General features: G+C 36.2%; 1 protein-coding gene across 2 annotated transcripts in view; it reads left to right on the forward strand.

The window, feature by feature from the left end:
* Positions 1-18,971, forward strand: part of Focad (focadhesin) — a 274,302-nt gene that overhangs the window by 208,428 nt on the left and 46,903 nt on the right. For both annotated transcript variants that reach the window (XM_013020828.1, XM_013020829.1), the window contains 5 exons: positions 3,001-3,045; positions 7,352-7,460; positions 9,949-10,065; positions 12,444-12,682; positions 15,892-15,981. In XM_013020828.1, coding sequence (XP_012876282.1) covers positions 3,001-3,045; positions 7,352-7,460; positions 9,949-10,065; positions 12,444-12,682; positions 15,892-15,981 — 600 coding nt within the window. The remainder of the gene's footprint in view (positions 1-3,000; positions 3,046-7,351; positions 7,461-9,948; positions 10,066-12,443; positions 12,683-15,891; positions 15,982-18,971) is intronic.

Here is an 18,971-nt window from a genome sequence, read left to right on the forward strand (position 1 = left end):
AAATGGAAAGACTTGGAAAAAATTATATTAAGTGAAGTAAGCCAGGCCCAAAGAAACATAGGTCCCATGGTTTCCCTTATCTGCAATAACTAGTAAATGTCTAGGACAAGTGAAAGAGGTCAAAAGCTATGTACATAGACCATATAAGCTGATGCTAAATGAAATGAACCTCAAGATAGGGACACAAGAGATTTTATCTTTCTTGTTCTTTTTAGTGTACTTATAATGTACTATGTGATTTTTTGGTTTCTATTGTATGTTCTTCTCCCATGATATAACACCTGTTGTCACTGCATTTGATTTTGGTATCCTGAATATTGTATATACATTTTTCTAATTTGGGGAGGGGAAGGGAAATAGGATAAATGGAGAGGAGATTGATTAGGGTCAGAATGAGGTAAAGAGCAACTTAAACTGTTTTCTATGGAAGTTCTAGGTTAGTATCTTTCATATGGCCCTTGATGAAGCCTGAAGGAAGTGATAGTGTGAGCTATGTTGATGCCTGGTGAGAATGTTGGAAGAGGGGGAATAGCATATTTCAAGGCCTGGGGTATATAATCTGCAGAGTGAGCCAGTGTGACTTGAAGAGAGCAAAGGAGGAAGTAATAGGATGTAAGAGCAGAGAAATTCAAGAGATGGATTACAAGGAGTCTTTGTATACCTGAAGAAAATTTTATGAGATGGAGAAATATTGGAGGATTTGAACTAGAAGATGTGATTCATAATTTGGAAGGATCCCTCTAGGTGATATAGTGAGATATATGCTGGGAAAAATGATCAGGAGTCCACTGCAATAATTCAGATAACAAAAAAGCCAGAAATTTAGTCAGGTGTTAGCCGTAGAAGTACTACAAAGTAAGTAAAAATTTGAATCTATTTTGAAGGCAGTTTCCATTGTTCTTTAATTCTATAAGTCTAAATTATTAATTTAAATGAAGGGTATGAGAGGAAGGTAGTCTAGGATGTTACCGTATTTTCATTTGCTAAGGAGATAGCCTGGATAGAGCTTCTACTCTACTGGTAGAGCTTTTGCCTAACAGGCCCAAGGCCCAAGATGTGATTACAAGCACCACAATACCAAACAGTGTGGTAGGGAGAATAATGAAAATGGGGAAAGGGAAAATGGGTGGTCCAGAAAGCTAGAAGGGAGTAGGGAGAGAGCTCTGGTACACACAAAGAAGTTTTTGTCTTAAAAATTTAAGATGAGTCATCATTTTATAACAAAAGATTGCATTGGATATACCACTTTCTCTTCAAGAAGGCAGAAATTGATTTATTTTGGGGATTGAACCAGAGTCACACACTTGTTAAATAAGCACTCTACCACTTGAGCCACAACTCCAGACATGGGCAATACATTTTAGAGAAATTTATTGACAAGTGATTTTTTTTCCCACAATTATGATCTGAAAAAAAATTTTTTGCTCTTAAGAATAACTCATTCAGCCAAGTGCCTGTGTGGCTCATGCCTGTAATCTTAGCTACTCATGAGGCTGAGATCTCAGGATTGCAGTTCCAAGCAACCTGGGCAGGAAAGGCAGTGTGACATTTATCCCCAGCTAACTACCAAAAAAGTGAGAAATGAAGCTGCAGCTCAAATCGTAAAACACTAGCCTTGAGCATAAAACTCTGAGACAATGCCCAAAAGAACTCATTTACAAGGTGCTAAGATTTTGCTATATGTTAAATGCAAACATTTCTGTGTAAATGTAACAAATATAAAAAATTATAACTTTGAAAATCTTCAGATTTATAAAATTCAAATTTCATTTGATCCTTTATGTGTTCTCTCTTACTCAGTTACTTCAAAAAATTAAAAAAAAATTACATTTAAACATAAATTGTAAACCATTTAAAATGTGGAACAATTTAAAATGTGGAAGCTAGTGATTGCTTTTCACTTTATATTAATGCTATTTAATGGGAACAGATGTATTTTTTTCTCTATGAACATTTTGATAGGTTCCTGCATTTCTTTCTTTCTTTCTTTTTTATTTTGTCAGCCATGGAGCTCGAACTCAGAGCCTAGGCTCTATTCCCAAGCTCTTTTTTCCTAAGGGCAATGTTCTACCATTTTGAGCCACAATGTCACTTCCTGTCTTCTGGTGGTTAACTGAAGCATTTCATGGACTTTCCTGCATGGGCTGCTTTGAACTGTGATTCTCAGATATCAGCCTCTCGAGTAGTCAGAGCAACCAGCACCTGTCAAGTTCCTGCTTTTCAATGCACCACTATAATTTTCTTCTTTTGGCTTTCACAAGATTGGATATCTGAAGTTTGAAATTGTATTTTATGTACACATGCAGTGACTATTCCATACATAGAATTTAGAAATAGAAAATTGGTATTTTAATGAGCCTTTGTGCAAAAGAAATATAGGAAACGTCATAGTCAATGTGAACTGCCATAACAGAAACACTATAGACTTCATAGCTTTAAAACACCAACCTTATTACTCATAGTTCTAGAATCTGGGAATCAATACTTAGAAGGCTGGTGTGTAGTGAGGGTTCTAGGTCCTGATTTATAGATGGCTATCTTCCCATTATATCCTTAGGTTGGAGAGGAAGCAAGCTCTTTTTTGTCCATTCTCATAAGGGCATTAATCCCATTAATAAAAGGGCCTCACCTCCTAATGCCACGACATTAGGGGTTCAGATTTCAACATAGAGATTTGGAGGGTAGATAACATTTAGCCCATAGAGGAGAGTAGACTAAAGGATACTTGCACAGACACTTGCAATGACTCTGTCTCAGGTTTTCCTGTACATCTCTCCTCAGTTGCATTCACCCCTTCCCATCAGTGACCCAATGTAAAGGAAGATAAAACTGTCTTTGAAGTAAAATCTGCTGCAATTCTTTCTCCCTGCAGGAAGGTTATCCATATAGTTTTAAGGGTGGGAGTCATTGCTAATGGTTCTTATTAACTGGTGTATAAGAGAAAAAGATTGAGTTCTTGCTCTCACATAAACTTGCGTCTATTTTCCATCTTTATTTCAGGGTCAGAGACATGTTGACTGATGAGATTACCAAGACTGCTGCAAAGTAAGTCATTTATTGTTTCTCCGTTTTTTTATTCAACTTATTTCCTGGAAGATATATGTGTGTGTGTGTGCTATAATATATAATAATATATAGTTTGGTTATATATTAAATAATATAGCGTACATATAGTTTCATAACTTTAAGGACTGAAAGTACTTTCTTGTTACATTTTGTTTGTTCATTTGTTTTTTTGTGAATCTTGAAGTCAGGGCCTGGGTGCTGTCTCTGAGCTTTTGTGCTCTTAGGCTAGTGCTGTAGCTCTTGAGTCACAGCTTTATTTCCAGAGATAAGAGTCTTAAGGACTTTCCCATCCAGGCATGATTAGAACCACAGTCCTCAGATCTCAGCCTCTTGAATAGCTAGGATTGAGACCTGAGCCACTAGTGACCAGCTGTTTTCTCTTTTTGTTTGTTTGTTTTGTTTTGTTTGACATTTAATACTTTTTTTTTGTCATTAGTGGGGCTGAACTCAGGTCCTTGCCACTATCCCTGAGCTTTTGTGCTCAGGGCTAGCACTCTACTACTTAGAGCCACAGTTCCATTTTTGGTTTTCTAAGTGGTTAAATGGAGATAAGAGTCTCACTGACTTTTCTGCCCAGGCTGGTGTTGAATGGCGATCCTCAAATCTTAGCTTTCCGAGTAGCTACTTCTAGCTTTGTATCTAGTTGCCAAAGTTAAACAAAATGCTTTGTTCTTTGGCTTCAATGTAAAGGATCAAAGAGGAAGAAGTAAATAAATTATTCAGAATGAGTGAGTTATGTGAGATCAACAAATAGATTTTTAATTTCAACTGCAAAGTGGCAAACAAATCAAGTAGTCCTTCCCTTCATTTTCTGGGTGCTGTTGTGTCCAGGGTATAATAAACACTAATGCAAAGACCCAGTAAAAAGGCAATGTCAGTCAGCCTTGTGCCCTTTTAGCAAGCATTACTTGAATGTTACCGCCTTGAGGTTTTTTATTTACTTTAAGCCAGTGTTCACTAAGAAAATTATACCCTAATGAAGTTACTCAAAAAAATCTCTTCAGGCTCCTTTGTTAACAAGTTGACTAATTGTTCCTGGCAGTAAGTTACATGCCAGTTATTTTTATTTTTTTCTTCCACCATTACCTTGACCTTGTTCCTTCTCAGCCTCCAAGTAACATAGGCACACTTGGACTTAGTGGGTCTCTTGTGTGCTGAGAGGCTGTATCACGTGGAAATACTTAACTGCAATCTAGCTTATCTTAGGGCCTTCTGGAGTTAAAATTTGGGAAAAGCAAAAACAAATCACAAAACAAACCCAAATAGGTTAACATGAAATCAAATGAGAATATAAAAACCTGCTCTATCTTTGAGATAGCTTTCTACCAGTACTATATCTTAAGCAGGGACTTCACTGGGATATCTGATCTCACACATAGTAGCCTCCTGTCCTCAGGTCTTCTGAATAAAGAAAATGAGAACTGGGGATCCTCATCTGCTCTCATTTCTGTGAGGAGCATTGGCCATCTGTAGACTATATCTGTTGACAAAATGGAAAGAAAACATACAACCTGCTTTTCCAGTCTGGTGAATTACATACAGACCGAGGGAACTCAGAGATGTGTTGCTGGTGGTGACTGCCTGTTATATAGTCTACATATATCCTGGTAAAAACAGTGCTCTAACAATTGTAGCCAAATACTTGAGGTTGATAAAACTAGCAGCTTTCTATTAAACCATAATCTTGCCTTTGGAGTAGTTTTTGCACTTCCCATTTGAAATTTTATTTCAACAAGACTTTCATCTTCAGATTTGAAAAGCATTACTTTATAATTAATTACCTAAGGAGAGTGGGTTCAAATTCTGAGTAGTATAGAGTATAACTAATTCATGTTCTTATGATATTTACTCTCTTTTTTATCAAGAATTTCAGTCATTTTTTTCAGGCTTTATTTTATTAGAGCAAAATAGTACTAGGCATGAAGAAAGTGAATAGGAAATATACAAGGTCCAGAGGCTGAGGTAGATTTTAGAGCACAGGAAAAAATTCACTGCTGCTTCTTTTAGCTTCTTCCCATTATCTTCCTCCAGCCAGGCAAAGATCTCAAACATTGTCATCTAACAGTTTAGCTTTCTACCTTGGTCTTTGACTGCCACTGGCTTGGGCCAGGAAAGAGCTTGTTTTGTTTATAGTTAAATGCAGGATGCAAAACACCAGTCAAGGGTTCAACTGATTTGTTCATTTGAGAGTGCTTTTCAAGCATTTGGGTTAGAGCTAAGGGAGAATTGGAACACAGATAGACCTGATGATTGATGGAAATTTGTTTTCATTGTTATTCATTAAGTAGATATGAACTTAAGGCCAAAAATCCCCAAATGATTGGGTCATTTTGTTAATATGTAACATAATACTTTGTCCCTAAGAAAAGTACCATTGAAACTCATCCTTCCTTGGGCTTTCTAATTAGGTTAATGACATAGGGTTGTTTCAAAGGACAATTTAATTAAAATGTCAGTGGTGTTGCCTAGATAAATACTGTAGCAATGCTGATATGTTATTATGCAAATTAGTCACTGCTGTTTGACTGGCAGGAGATAGTTATTTGAGTAAACAGAATGAGTTTGATTGAAACAGTTATAGATTTCACTGGCCAGCTTCTCTGCAAGTTTGTTTCACTGAGTATACCTAGTGCTTTCTTTCATAAAGTACAATTCTGGGCATGTAGAGAATGAAATGTAATCAAGGTACCTTTGTGAATGTTTTTAGACCCATTTAAAGATTAATGTCCAAATGTTGAACCTGCAGTCAAAGATCTAATTACCAATGGCTTTAAGTACACATTTGTCCCTTTTTAAATAATTCATGTTCGGCTGTATCAAGACCAGTGGAACTTTTGAAATAAAATAACTTGAAGCACAGTTTTAAAACTGAAGCTGGCTGGGGTTTATACATATAATCTTAGCTATTTAGGAGGCTAAGATCTGAGGATCAAGATTTAGAGTCACCATAAACAGAAAAATCTGAGAGACTTAGCTCCAAATAACCAGTAAAAGCCAGAAGTGGAGCTGTGGCTCAAGTGGTAGAACATCAGGAGCAAAAAGCCTGAGCAAGAGTAGGAAGCCAAGTTCAAGCTCCAATACTGGAATGATTGATTGAATGAATGAATGAATGAATTAAAAACTGGGACTAAACTTTTTCAGAATTTCAGGTTTTAAAAGATAGTATTTTCATCATCTTATGTAGTAATCTTTTTTAGTAAGATGTGATATACAATTTCACATGACCACGTAAGTGTTTTCTGCATGGTACTAAAAATGAAGATCTAATTTACAAATCACTATTTTTTAATCTCTAAATTTCCTAACCTTAATTAATGGCCATTTTGTTTAGGAAAGGCATCAGAATATTTCAGTTATAAGGAAGAAGACTTGAGAATATCAAGGCTTGAGGTCTGTGCAGTTGAAAAGTTAGGGAAATCCTATCTCAAAAAACAAAACAGGGATGGTCTTAATGAATTCAACTTTAGCAACCAAGGAGGCATAGCCGGAGGCATCATGGTACAAGGCCAGTTGCAAAAATTACTAAAGCAAACGATGTCTGAGGGCATGGCTACAGTGGTGGAGTACCTATCTAGCAAGTATAAGGCCTGCTGAAAAAAAAGAAAAAAGAAAACAAGATACAAGTTAAATACTCCTAACCCACAATGCTTGAGGCTAGAAGTATTTGAGACTTTGATGCCTTACAATTTTTGGAATATTTGCATAGACTTTACCAGTTAAGATTCCCTACTCTAAATATCTGAAATCCAAGATGCTTCAAAATCTGAAACTTTTTGAGCATCATTGCTCAACCTGTGTTAGATAAAAAATATTTAGTTTTAGGTGGGCACTAGGACTTATGACTGTAATCCTAGCTACTCTGGAAGTTGAGATCTAAGAATCCAGATATGAAGCTAGCCGGAACAGCAAAATCTATGAGATTTGTAAGACATAAACTCAAGTCATAAGTGGAGGAGATGTGATCCAACTTGTAGAGCTCCAGCCTTAAGTGAAAAAGCTAAGGGACAGTGCTCAGCCCCTGCATTCAAATCCTGTAGCGCGCGCACACACACACACACACACACACACATACACACACACACACACACACAAATTGTCACTAGTATCAGGAGAGAAATTGACATGAGGGAGCAAACAGATCTGTATTTATGAGGAATATAAATGAAGGAAAATGCAGAAATACGTGCTTTTTAAAATTTTTTAATCTCATTTGCGCTCCCATGACCTTTTCCCTTCTTGACTAATGTTCCTAAGTCCTCTCTTGGAATCTTTTCTTTTAAAACAGAGAGAGTCCTGTAGTCAAAGGCAATGCCCTGCTGGCTTTAAGCAGCCTTGCTGTTGTTGCATCCAAACATGAAACCAGCCTCTCCTCAGATTCTGATGGATTCCTGGAGGTGAGTTAGGGTATTTTAAGGCAGGTGGGCTTTGATTATGTCTCTTTTAAGCCTGTCTTTAAGGGGCCTGCCTGAAGATTTGCATACAAGATTCAATGCAGTGATTGCAGCACTAAGTTATGCTACTTGATGAGCCTCTACACTGTGAGCCCCACCATCTCCCTGACTTTTGTTTGCTGCTTTTCTGTTTTGCTTTCTCTATCACAGTTAAGTGGTCATTTCCATTTGAAGGTGCCAATTTTATGCAACAGGGGTTGTCTTTTTGTGATTACATCAGTGGTAACTAATCTTAGGAGGTTAACAAGGCTTACTGAAAGTGAACAATGCTGTCAAAAAATGATAAATAAGCAGGGTTTACAAATTGAAAAAAATGTACTTTGCATTTTAATTGTAGATGTCAATGATAAAGTGCCTATTCATTTTTGCAAGGCATTTATTTCTTAATTAAACATGTGGAAAGCTGGCCAATGTTCATTTCCAATGTACTTTCTCAGATAATTCATATCTGTCAAAATAAAAAGGCATGGATTTGTTCTTGTTTTAATCTCCATTATGTGGTAGCTATCATTAGCTGGAGACAATATAGCCAAGTGGTTAAAACCATAGGCTTTGGAATAGAAGAGTCCTTCATTTAGTTCTTATTACTTCAACTTATTAGCTCTGTGGCCTCTTTCTAGTAATCCCTTTCAGAGCCTGTTTTCCCATCTGTAAAATCCTAACTAGCCGCTGTGCTTTACATGTAGTAATTCATTTAATCTTTAAAATGAATTACTACATGTAAGGCACAACAGCTGGTAAATACGAAGCTCTCAATAATAGTAACCATTGTTAGCATCTGAGTCACTTCATTGTTTTTTTGCTGTGGAAGTGAGACTTTATTCAGTGTTATTCAGCCTGTCTATACAAATAGGCCATTTGTATTCTCTTTTCATAGTATCTTCTGGTTGCAAAGAAATCAACTCTGACTCATTTTTTTTAATAAAAAAAAAAAAAGGATCTGGAAGCCTATGGAGTTGAAGACAAAGCTGGGTTTGGGGGGTAACACAAACTCAATTTTAAGAAGTCCAGACTGTAGGTATTAAGAAAATACTCAGCAGACCAACCTCACTGGGGTAGATTTTAACTCTTGTCACTTACTATCCTTGCACCAGTTTATTGTAATTTAGACACCCAGTGTTTTGTGACCACCCTGGGGTAAGACAGGATAGGTTGCCTCATTGTACATGTAAAAAGTTGCTAAATAGTTTAGTAGAGAGAATTTTCCAGAGGACCCTATTAGTAGAAAACAATAGGCAAATGTGTGGCAAGAGCTATAAATGTACTTTACATATAGAGAAGGGGAGGGCGCATAGGGATATTATAAGAATGGTAAAAGTATAATTACTTCATATGTGAATGCTTACTTTGGAACCCAGAATATTAATAATGAGAAAGGTGAAAAATTTTTTACAGAGGAAGTATTTCCTTTATAGAATATTTTAGTAGAAACCACATAATAAATAGAACTACAACCTAAAAAGTTAAGGCCCTTTTTATTTTGCAGTGCTCTTATTTCTTTGGTGTTAATTATGCTGAACTAGCAGTTGTACAGTTAATTTGTCCTAGAATAACAGAGCTGAGGGGAGGGGGTCTAGCTCAGAGTTTAAAGTCTGGGCTCTCTTGCTCTTTGCCCATCCCCACTTTCATGAAGCCATGCAGCACAGAGATGGGCTTTGCTTTTATTTTTGATGACTTGACTTTGATGACATCTTTATTTAAGATGTCATTATTTGATTGAAGTTGAACTTTTCAAACTTCACTCAAGTCTATATATGACTAATAATTAAATATTAAGATGAAGGCCTTATTTGATTCAAGAAATTTTTCCAAAGGAGATACCCACCACTGGATTGACCTTCGTAGTTGGTATCACCTGATATTGCCATGTGAATTAATAAATGCTCATGACATCAGTGGTCATGAATGATTTTTCATAACCAAGGATTTCTTTTAAGTGAATGGAGTTTTCTTACAATTTCTCAAGTGAAGGTCATCATGACTTTTGAATGACACCTATCTGGTAATATTAAGAAGAAATGCTAAAAGTGTTCATAAAACCATTGTAAGTTGATTGTCTTCTTTGTGAAATGATAACTAATCAAATTGAGAAGTCTTACATCAGTTTTTTTCCCCCCTACCACATTATTTTTACCATGAATCATTGAACAGAGGGGAGTTTTGAAGGGCTGTAGGTGTGTTGTTTTGTAGATTCTATTTTCCCACTTCTGCTGTATTTTGTATTAAAGATAAATCATATTGGGACATAGGTAAAGATATCTATTTGTCAAACATCTGTTCACCTCATGTAGTCCAAGCAGGTGAAGTTTACTTTTGAGTAATAACATTGCATTATTTTATACAGAAGGGGATTATACCTTGGATGCCAAAATGCTTAGATGTGTTTCTCCCCTCTGCCCCATTATCATTTCACATTATTCTTCATCTGTAGGTTCAACCTAATTTTCTTCCAATGAGGGAATGGATTTCCATGGTCCTTGATACTCTCCTGGTCATTGTGGATAGCCATTACCAACCCAAAGGACAACTTTTCTCCTGCTTTTATCATGTAAGTGTGAGAAATAAAAAAAATATAAATAATAATAAGAAAAGCCAAGAGTTGATTCTTCGACATCAACTACTGTCATGTATCATCCATAATGTGGTAATATAGTATGATTCTCAACTTTGGTTGTTACTGGGAACTTTCAGTGTATGTGTGCATGTGTGTGAATGGTGACTAGACAATGTAGGTATAGAAAAAAACTGATTTGTAGTTCCATCTCCAATTTAACTGCTCTGAGATATGCCATCACCAGCATGTTGAAAGCTCTCTAGACTTCTCTGATGTGTAGTCAGAGCCAAGAACTACTGTTACAGTAGGATATATATTGTCTGAATTGTGAGAGATTTAGGGTTTTTAGTTATGTTTTATTTTGGGATTTCTTTGGATCTTTTTGTCCTTATTTATATGTAATGATCTGAACTCCAGATTTTTTTCTTTACTTGTTTTATAGATGTTGACTTCGCAACCTTTATTTTTGTTTTCTGTACTAATCAAATGAAAGTAATAAATAATGATTTGCTGACTTTCTGAAAGATTGTGAGGACCAGTTTATTTCAACTATGTTAAAAAGAACTGTTTTAAAATAGTGAAATACTCTGTGAATACAAAACAATGTTGTCACTGGCCATACCAAAAAAAAAAAAGAACAAAAAAATGGACCTGCTACCCACAATGATTTTCCATCCTGATGCTATATTCTGATACTTGGAGCACCATGAAAACATACTCCTTTGTTTAATTTTCCATCTATTAGAGGTAGGGTATGCTTTCTTTCTGCATCTGCGTAGAATTACTTTGGTTCTACCTTATTGGTATCATTGCTGAAGGAATTATAGTAATCATGAGACAGTCAGCTGAGTGGCCGAGGATTAGAGTTGATTTGAATAAAAATATTGCCCAGATCCTGAACTGTTGCTAAGATCACAAATTTAGACTGAAATCCAACGCCTATGGTCCTCTCTGTACATCGTGTGTGCCTCTGACCTCTTGCACATGGGAGGACCGGGTATGTATTCATCTGGGACTTTGGATCTGGTGCTATATTTTTATTTATAGTTCAAGATAAAAGAATGACTTCTCCGATAATATAGAATTGAACTGAAAAGTAGATTTTGCTCAAAGAAATAATTTCTTCATGCTGATTTGCTCAACTTGTTTAGAACTTTATGGAGTCTTTTGCAGTAACTATCTGACTCAGACTTTCACTGGAACAGGACATTGTGTGAGATTCCTAACAATCTGGCTTAGTTCTTATGAACCAATAAGGAAACCTCTTTACTAGCTAGCTTGTGTTGCCTCTTACCTTTGTGATTTTTATGTGATTGTGCTTTTCAAAGCTCTGCTTCAAAAGTCACTTCCTTTATTTCCTGTGCTGTAGCAGCTGAGTCATTTTCAGTAACATTGCCATTTGAAAGTGCTATATTAACTTAAGAATGTAACTTAGTGCATGTCTGATTTTTATCCTTTAAGAGAGCTTAGAAAAGGAGTCAGCAGAGAATTAAAAACACATTTTAGTTGCTTTGATTGTCACAGACAACTCTGTCTTTATGGCATGTCTGAAATTTTGAAATGAGTAATAGTGAGGAGTGATAGACGGGCTTTCTCTTCCACTTGAGACACATAGATAAATGTGTAGAATGTCTGGTCGAGCTGACATGGAATTCTTGTAGAAGCTTTTCAAATTTAGCCATCCTGTCATTTTATTAGGGTCGTTACTCATTTCTTTACCCATAATTACATATCGGATGGAGCATATAGAGCTCTCGATTTCATTTTGAATAGCTAGTTATTGCTTTGTAACCAGAGGCTTTTAGGATTTCAACTTCCTTTTTAATTAAAAGGAATTAACCCCCTGTAGGAAATAATCCATCTACTTGGAAGTGTTCCCACCAAAATTTTTGGGAGATGTGCCAGTAGATCTTTGAGCTAAACTTAACACCCAGTTCTCTACACTAAACTATACTTTTTTTCCCTTCTATTTTTTTTTTCTGTCTTTCCTTGAACATTCTTACTTTCTGGGCATCTATAACATGGCTTGGATGTTTGTCCAAGTTCAGATACCTTCACTGTTCATTTTCCAATATGTGTACATGTGGGCTTTTAAAAACCCTGAAATTCTTTCAGTATATTAAAAGAATTCATGACCTCTAGGCATAAGGAACTTGTCATTTTCTTTTTCAGATTTAAAGAGACATAATTAGTTAAGTGACTTGATTAGCAAATTGTTTCATTGAGTAAAAACAAACTGGAGCCAACACATTTAGTGGAGACAAATGTGAAAAAAAACCTTGTATTTCTATGTAGTGCTTTTGTGGGAGGTATGCCTCCTTTATGCTTTAAACAAAAGGCTAACCCGGTTTTCTTCCTTTGGCATGTCCTAGAAATCGTATTCTGGTGAAAACACAGCTAGTGCCATTGCCCGTTCTGCTGCTGCCACGGCTTTGTCTCTCCTTGTGCCAGTTTTCATTATCTCTTGCAAAGAGAAGGTTGAGGAAATCCTGAACATGCTGACTGCCAGGTTACCTGGGAAACCGAGTGCTGATGAATCTCAAGCCGTGCAAATCCACATGGGCCTTGCTTTGGGGATGTTTCTCTCTCGCTTGTGTGAAGAGAAACTCAGGTACAGTTTATTAAAATATTCCTACCTTTCTTTTTGGTGCATTAAGCGAAGCATTTTGCATACTTATACAGTCATACCTAAACAACGTATCTGATTAATGTGTGGCTACTGAACTTTTTGAGATGGGCAAGTTGATCCTTTGTTCTCCCTTATGAGTGAATTAGTCTGTCTAAAATAGCATCATATAGATGGCATGCATTGTAAGGATTAATGAATTCAGCTGATTGGTTACTTGAAAGTCATTTTCTGCTAAGAGGAAAAACTCAAGTACATTTGTATTATAGGCAGCTGCAAAAATCTAATCTCATGGTACTATAAGTTAAAAAAAAGCTTCTTTTTCATTATTTGTAGGCAATGAAAATACTGATTTAAAAAAAATTTATATCATTGTAAAATGGGAGGAAAGGACTGGAGCATCCCTTGTGCCTGAGGGGTGTTGGAAATCACTGGATCACCAGAGAACTGCATGTACCCAGCTTTAAATACTACTTTCATCCTGTGCCCTGGCTACATTTTAATAATCTGTAAAGAGTCTTAATCTGTGCATATTATACTGTGTGCTTTATTCAGTTTGATTGCTTGTTTAGGGGACTTTATCCTTGAATAAAGCTAATGGAATATCAAAAGACCCAGGTGGAAAATTCCACTAAATGGAAAAGCTTTCTTGTTCACAAATCTCTTCCAGTTCTTTGTACTGTTTATGCTTTATTTTATAACAAACCTTAGAATTCTATATATCCAGATTGATTACAGTGTGATCCAACATGAATATTTGATAGTCATGAATATTTTGATGCCAGTGACTTAGAATTTAACCCCATTTTCCTGCATAGGAAATAGGATAATAGGGGGAGGCATCCTGCTGTGATGTTAGATGTCTTTAAACTCCCTTGGTTGCCAGACAGTAGTGGTTCAAAAGTGAAAATCTGGTGTTGATGTGAGGAAACCAGCTGATAGAATATCACATGTAGAATCTAGTTTAAAATTAACAAAGTTAGTGTTTGTAATTTATATCATTTTGTATAAACACTGATAGGTGAAGCTCTTATGAGAATTGCTATTGATCTGGGAAAGTCATATTTCAGATGATCATTTTCAGCTTTTGAAAACATCTGTCAGAAGACTGGGATGATTGGCTTAGACTCTGCAATCATAAATGGAGCATGAGCAGAAAACTCATTTTGTCCTGTCCACTAGCATTAATACATATTGGCTGGCTCTAGATGGAAAAAAAATCTGCCCTTTGCCTAGGAATTGACTATTTCAGAGAGAGAAAGCGAGAGAGAGAAAGAGAGAGAGAGAGAGAGAGAGAGAGTGTGTGTTTGAACATAAGGTATTTTTACAGACAAAACTTCACAGTGCATTTTTGCTGCTTTGTTACTATGCTACAAATGACAGGCTTTTCACCATCTGTGTTCAAGCTCCTTCTTCAGGATCCTTTCAAGCAACATGTTTTACAACTAAAAATGAGCTGTGGCAGTTTCATTTCAGGCAATTCATTTCATCCTATCCTGGCTCTGGCTCTTTTTATCACTAACTTATGATGAGACAGTGCCCATTTTAGGGTTGACAAACTTGCATTTGATGTTAATTTCATCATGCTATGTAGAAAATCCTGTGGTGATTCCTCCAACCCAGTCGTCTCTTTTTCTTGGATGCTATTGTACTCCTGTGTGTCTAATTTGAATTTATACCAGCAAAAAAACTCTGGGCAAAGATATCAAGAAGTTCTTTCCATGACTGAGTAAATGCAGAATAAATGCAGAGTTTAACTTTACCTGTTGTTCCTTGTTTGATAGCATTCTTCTTCAGGCCCATGCAATTATCCATGGTTCCTACCTTACCAGTTTTTTGCAGTAGAGGAAACCAGCCTTGTACTAATAGAGGTTCTACTAGATAATTAGTGTTGCCATAGAATGACAGTTTGGGGGAAAGTTTCTTTCTTTGTTTGTTTGTTTTTTAATCAAGAGGTCTGTTATTGTCTCTGAGCAGTCAATAATATCAAATGACCACTTTGGACCAGAATTAGGATAGTACATTGGTTCCAGAGAATGAAAAAAAATCACTTTGTAGAAGAGAATTGTGACAATCAGTCCACTAAGGCCTTTGAAAAGGCTTGCTGAATTTAAATTCCAATCAGAAGAGTGTATTATCCTAAGCCCAACCCCCACATAATAAGTATGATCGCCTTAACATTTGTTTAGCATACTTAAGTGTATTTCCCTCCAGAAAACAACTCTAATCAGACAGTGAGTTAAAGCTATTATATCTGTGTATTTGGGTGAATGCATATGTATTTCTTTAATGATAAAACATAATCCTTCATCTTGGGTGGCATTGCTGTAGTGTTAGTTGTGAAAAGATGTTACTTAGAGTGCTCTAGGGCTAGTTGACATTCCAAGGTCTGCCCTTCACCTAGGCTGATCTGAGGCAGCAGTCTGCAAGCTGAGATGCAGTTCCTCTGGATGATCAAGTGTCAGTGATGATCAGGTATCAGTGAGGAAGTCACTCTGTGCCTAAAGAACCAGCCATGGAGCCTCCTAAGTTGTATTTTGCTAAACGGGTCTTTGTTCTTCCTAAGATAATTACAAAACAACAACACTATTATATAAAGGTAGAAAATGATAGGGCTGTGGGTTTTCCCTCTTTACTGCATAAGTAAAGGAATAGAATGTATTGCCTGTATGATGGAGACATGCAATTAGAAGTGACAGTCTTTACAATGAAGAAGTTTGGAATAACTATTGACCTTGTCACTTAAGAGGTTAATATTTTATAGGAAATTACTCTTGCATTCTTAGAAATATTTGCAATTTTGACTTAGATTTTTATCTTTTATTTGAATATTCTGAAAAAAGTTAAAAGGAGTTTTAGAGGTTATTGGTTTATAAGTGGTTATATTCTTTAGAAACCAAAATTATTGACTAATTTATCTGATTATCTGATTCAATTTATCTAGAAAATAAGCATGTGTGAATCATCAATACACTGTTACTGTTTACTTTTTTGTAAAGAAATTCTGGTGTTTCCAGAAGAATATCGACAGGGAACTTTTTTTCTTTTTATTATCTTTAAGGAGTTGTATAAAGGAATTGCCACTTAACAAAGCAGTTTATGATATATCTTGATCAACAGGGAAGATTTTACCTTAAGAGCTTTGAACAGTTGAATGATTATTGATTTGTTTCCCTCCCTTGAACATTATCTAGTGATATATCTGGCCAACAGATGAACCTTCTCCTGATGAAGTCCTTGGATGCCCTGGAAAACTGCTGCTTTGATACCACTCTTGAATACAAGTATGTTGTCTCCATTTCCTCTCAAACAGATCCTTCGATACCTACTGGCTCCCCCTCTGCTGCAGTCTTATTCATTATGGCAGAGTGGGAACCAATCTGATCTTGAATTCCTTTGCAGGGTTTTCATTACCTTTCACTATGATAGTTGGCTTAATATGGAATAACAAATATAATTTCCTAACTTAGTCTTTATTACTAAGACATTACTTTTGTTTTATACTAACTTATCAATGAGGTGTATGGACCTTGAATATCTGACTTAACCTTTTCTTCAGAATCTGATGAAATAACTTGAATTTGATTGGCTTAAGGGACTTTGATGATTTACATTTTCCATAAATTCATTGACTGAGAAACTAAAATGAAAGCAAACACTTATTATACTAATGAATTTTATCCTATTTCTCATTAATGGGTCCTCTGCACTCCAGATTTGATGCTTTTAAAATATTTTGTGTTTTAATCTTAATATTTAAAATTTGTTGTGAAAGGAAACAAATCATAAAAGAATAAAAATTATATTAAGCACATGCATTTAGTAACATTTAATGTTTCAATTAGTTTATACAACTTGTGGGTAAAATAATGTGATTTTGTTAGGCTTTCCGAAATTCTGACACCATTAAGACTCTACATTGTACCTATGTGAACTATTATGTTTAGAACCTCAGATTTGAATCTCCTTTATTAACTGTTTACTGTTTATTATGTTACTTGTTTTTACTGTTTATTAGTTATATTTATTATTTTGCTATTTACCTTTTACTATTACAGCCAGTTTTAATCAATGCTTACTTTTCTAGACTTTAAAAACTTATGACTTAAAATTACATCTATGTCAGGTGCCAGTGGCTCATGCTTATAATCCTAGCTACTCAGGAGGCTGAAATCTCAGGATCATGGTTCAAAGCCATCCTGAACAGGAAAGTCTATGAGACTCTTATCTCCAGTTAACTACCAGGAAACCAGAAGTGGTGCTATGGCTCAGAGTGGTAAAGTGCTAGACTTGAGCGACAAAGCTCAGAGTTCAAGCCCAATGAATAACAATAATAATAGTGATGATGATGATAAAACTACATCAATACTGTCTAGTGTGTTTGAACTAACAAAAGAATAAATGAAATGCTAAAGTACCTGAATGCATAACAGATTTCATCAGAGTAAACAAGTTCACGCATCTACTTAGTAGGTGGTACTCATGAGATGTTGGTGGTATTCATGAGATCTTGACCTTATACAGGCTAAGATTGGGTAAGGACCATGGATACTCACCAAGCTCAAGAAATACTATAAGAATCAAGTGACACAAGTATGGTCTGGATATGGGAAAAAGGATTTTGGTGGCATAGTTAAAAACCCTTGAATGTAGAAAATGAATTATGGGATGGCTAACACTATTTAGCTATTGTTTGAACTGAATGAAGGGTTGAGATTCTGAATCTAATATGTGTATTATATTGCTGTTTACAACCAAAAATAACATAAGATCTTTCTCTTTCTTCCTCCTTTCCTTTCTTTCCTCCCTCTCCCTGTTCTCCCTCTCTCTTTATTCTGCCCTTTCCTCATGTCTTCCTTCCTCTCTTTCTCCCCCTCTCCCTCTTTCCTCCTCCTTCCCTCCACTGCTTTCTTCTTCCTGCCCTCAATATGTTCATCAGAACTGTGCTCAGGATATTAAAAAGTTGAGGAAAATTGCAATTTCAATGCTGCTAACTTTCAGCCAGTTACAATAGTCAGGAATAACTTTCATATGTGGTCCCCATTAGTTTTCAAAAAATTGTTTTAGTGGAAGGATTACAGAGATAAATAAATTATCCACAGTATAGGTAGTTATGCACTTAGTAACTTCACATGTCTACATATATCTTACTTTAGTTTTGTTAGTAATAAGATGGTTATTTCTTCATTCTTTTTTGTCTTCTTTCTTGACTCTTACCTTCTTAATGTCTGGGAGTGTGTTGAACCTGGATGGGGAACTAATCCTGCAGAAAACAGGGGAATAGGATCATCAGAAACTTTTAGTTCCATTTACTGAAAACTTCCTTCACTGACAGTTAAAAGCACAAGGCCTTCAAGAAGCCCTTCTTTTACTTTCCTGTTATTCTTACAATAAATTTAGTATTTTGTCATTCCTGATTCTCTTTGAGTTTACAGTGTGGGAAACCCTCGCCTTTTCCTTTCCTTTGTATGAGGGTTTGAACTTAGGACCTTATACCTACTAGGTAAGTACTTTAGCACATGGGCCACACCTCAAGCCTTTTTGACTTTGGGTTATTTCAGATAGGGTCTCTTTCTTTTTGGTGGAGCTTGCCTTGGTCCTCAGTCTTGCTACCTATGCTTCCTGTGTAGCCGGGATTACAAATATAAACTGCTCTGCCCAGGTTGTTCATAGACATGGGTAGAACTTTTTGCCTGGGCTGGTATTAAGACTTGATTTTCCTTTCTACTGAGTAGCTGAGATTGCAAGTGCACCAGGATGGAGAACACATGTCAGTGTAAAAAAAGCAACTTAACACTTGACAGTATGGTATTTATTATTTTTTTCTGACATGCATGTATTGCCTTCCATTTAAAAACAAACAATAGCGAACCTGCTGTTGTAACTAGGTCCAGGCTTGAATGTTTGACACATAGCATAAAATATTCCTCTGTCTAATGAAATTGCAGGAGTCTAGGACAGTCCTACCTCCAGTCAAAAAGTGGAAGTGTTACTATGAGATGGTGTTGGAAATGGGAGCATGCTACCTACGTTAAGTGACAGATTTCACCCAGAGCAAATTCACCATGCTTCCCGGATTTAATGGGCCTATCCTTGCTGAAATAGCAGAGCAACCTGGGCTGAGTAGTGTGTGGTCCTTATCATTAACATTTTGCTGCCATCTAGTGTTTCCTTGTTTGCCATTGCAGTCCTCACAGCTGTCCACATGCTATATCCATCAAGGACTTGAGAGTAGGCTAATTACTATTGAGCTTTTACAAGTACAATAACATTT

The sequence above is a fragment of the Dipodomys ordii genome, unplaced genomic scaffold, assembly GCF_000151885.1.
Source record: "Dipodomys ordii isolate 6190 unplaced genomic scaffold, Dord_2.0 Scaffold53, whole genome shotgun sequence".
NCBI classification, from domain to species: Eukaryota; Metazoa; Chordata; class Mammalia; order Rodentia; family Heteromyidae; genus Dipodomys; species Dipodomys ordii.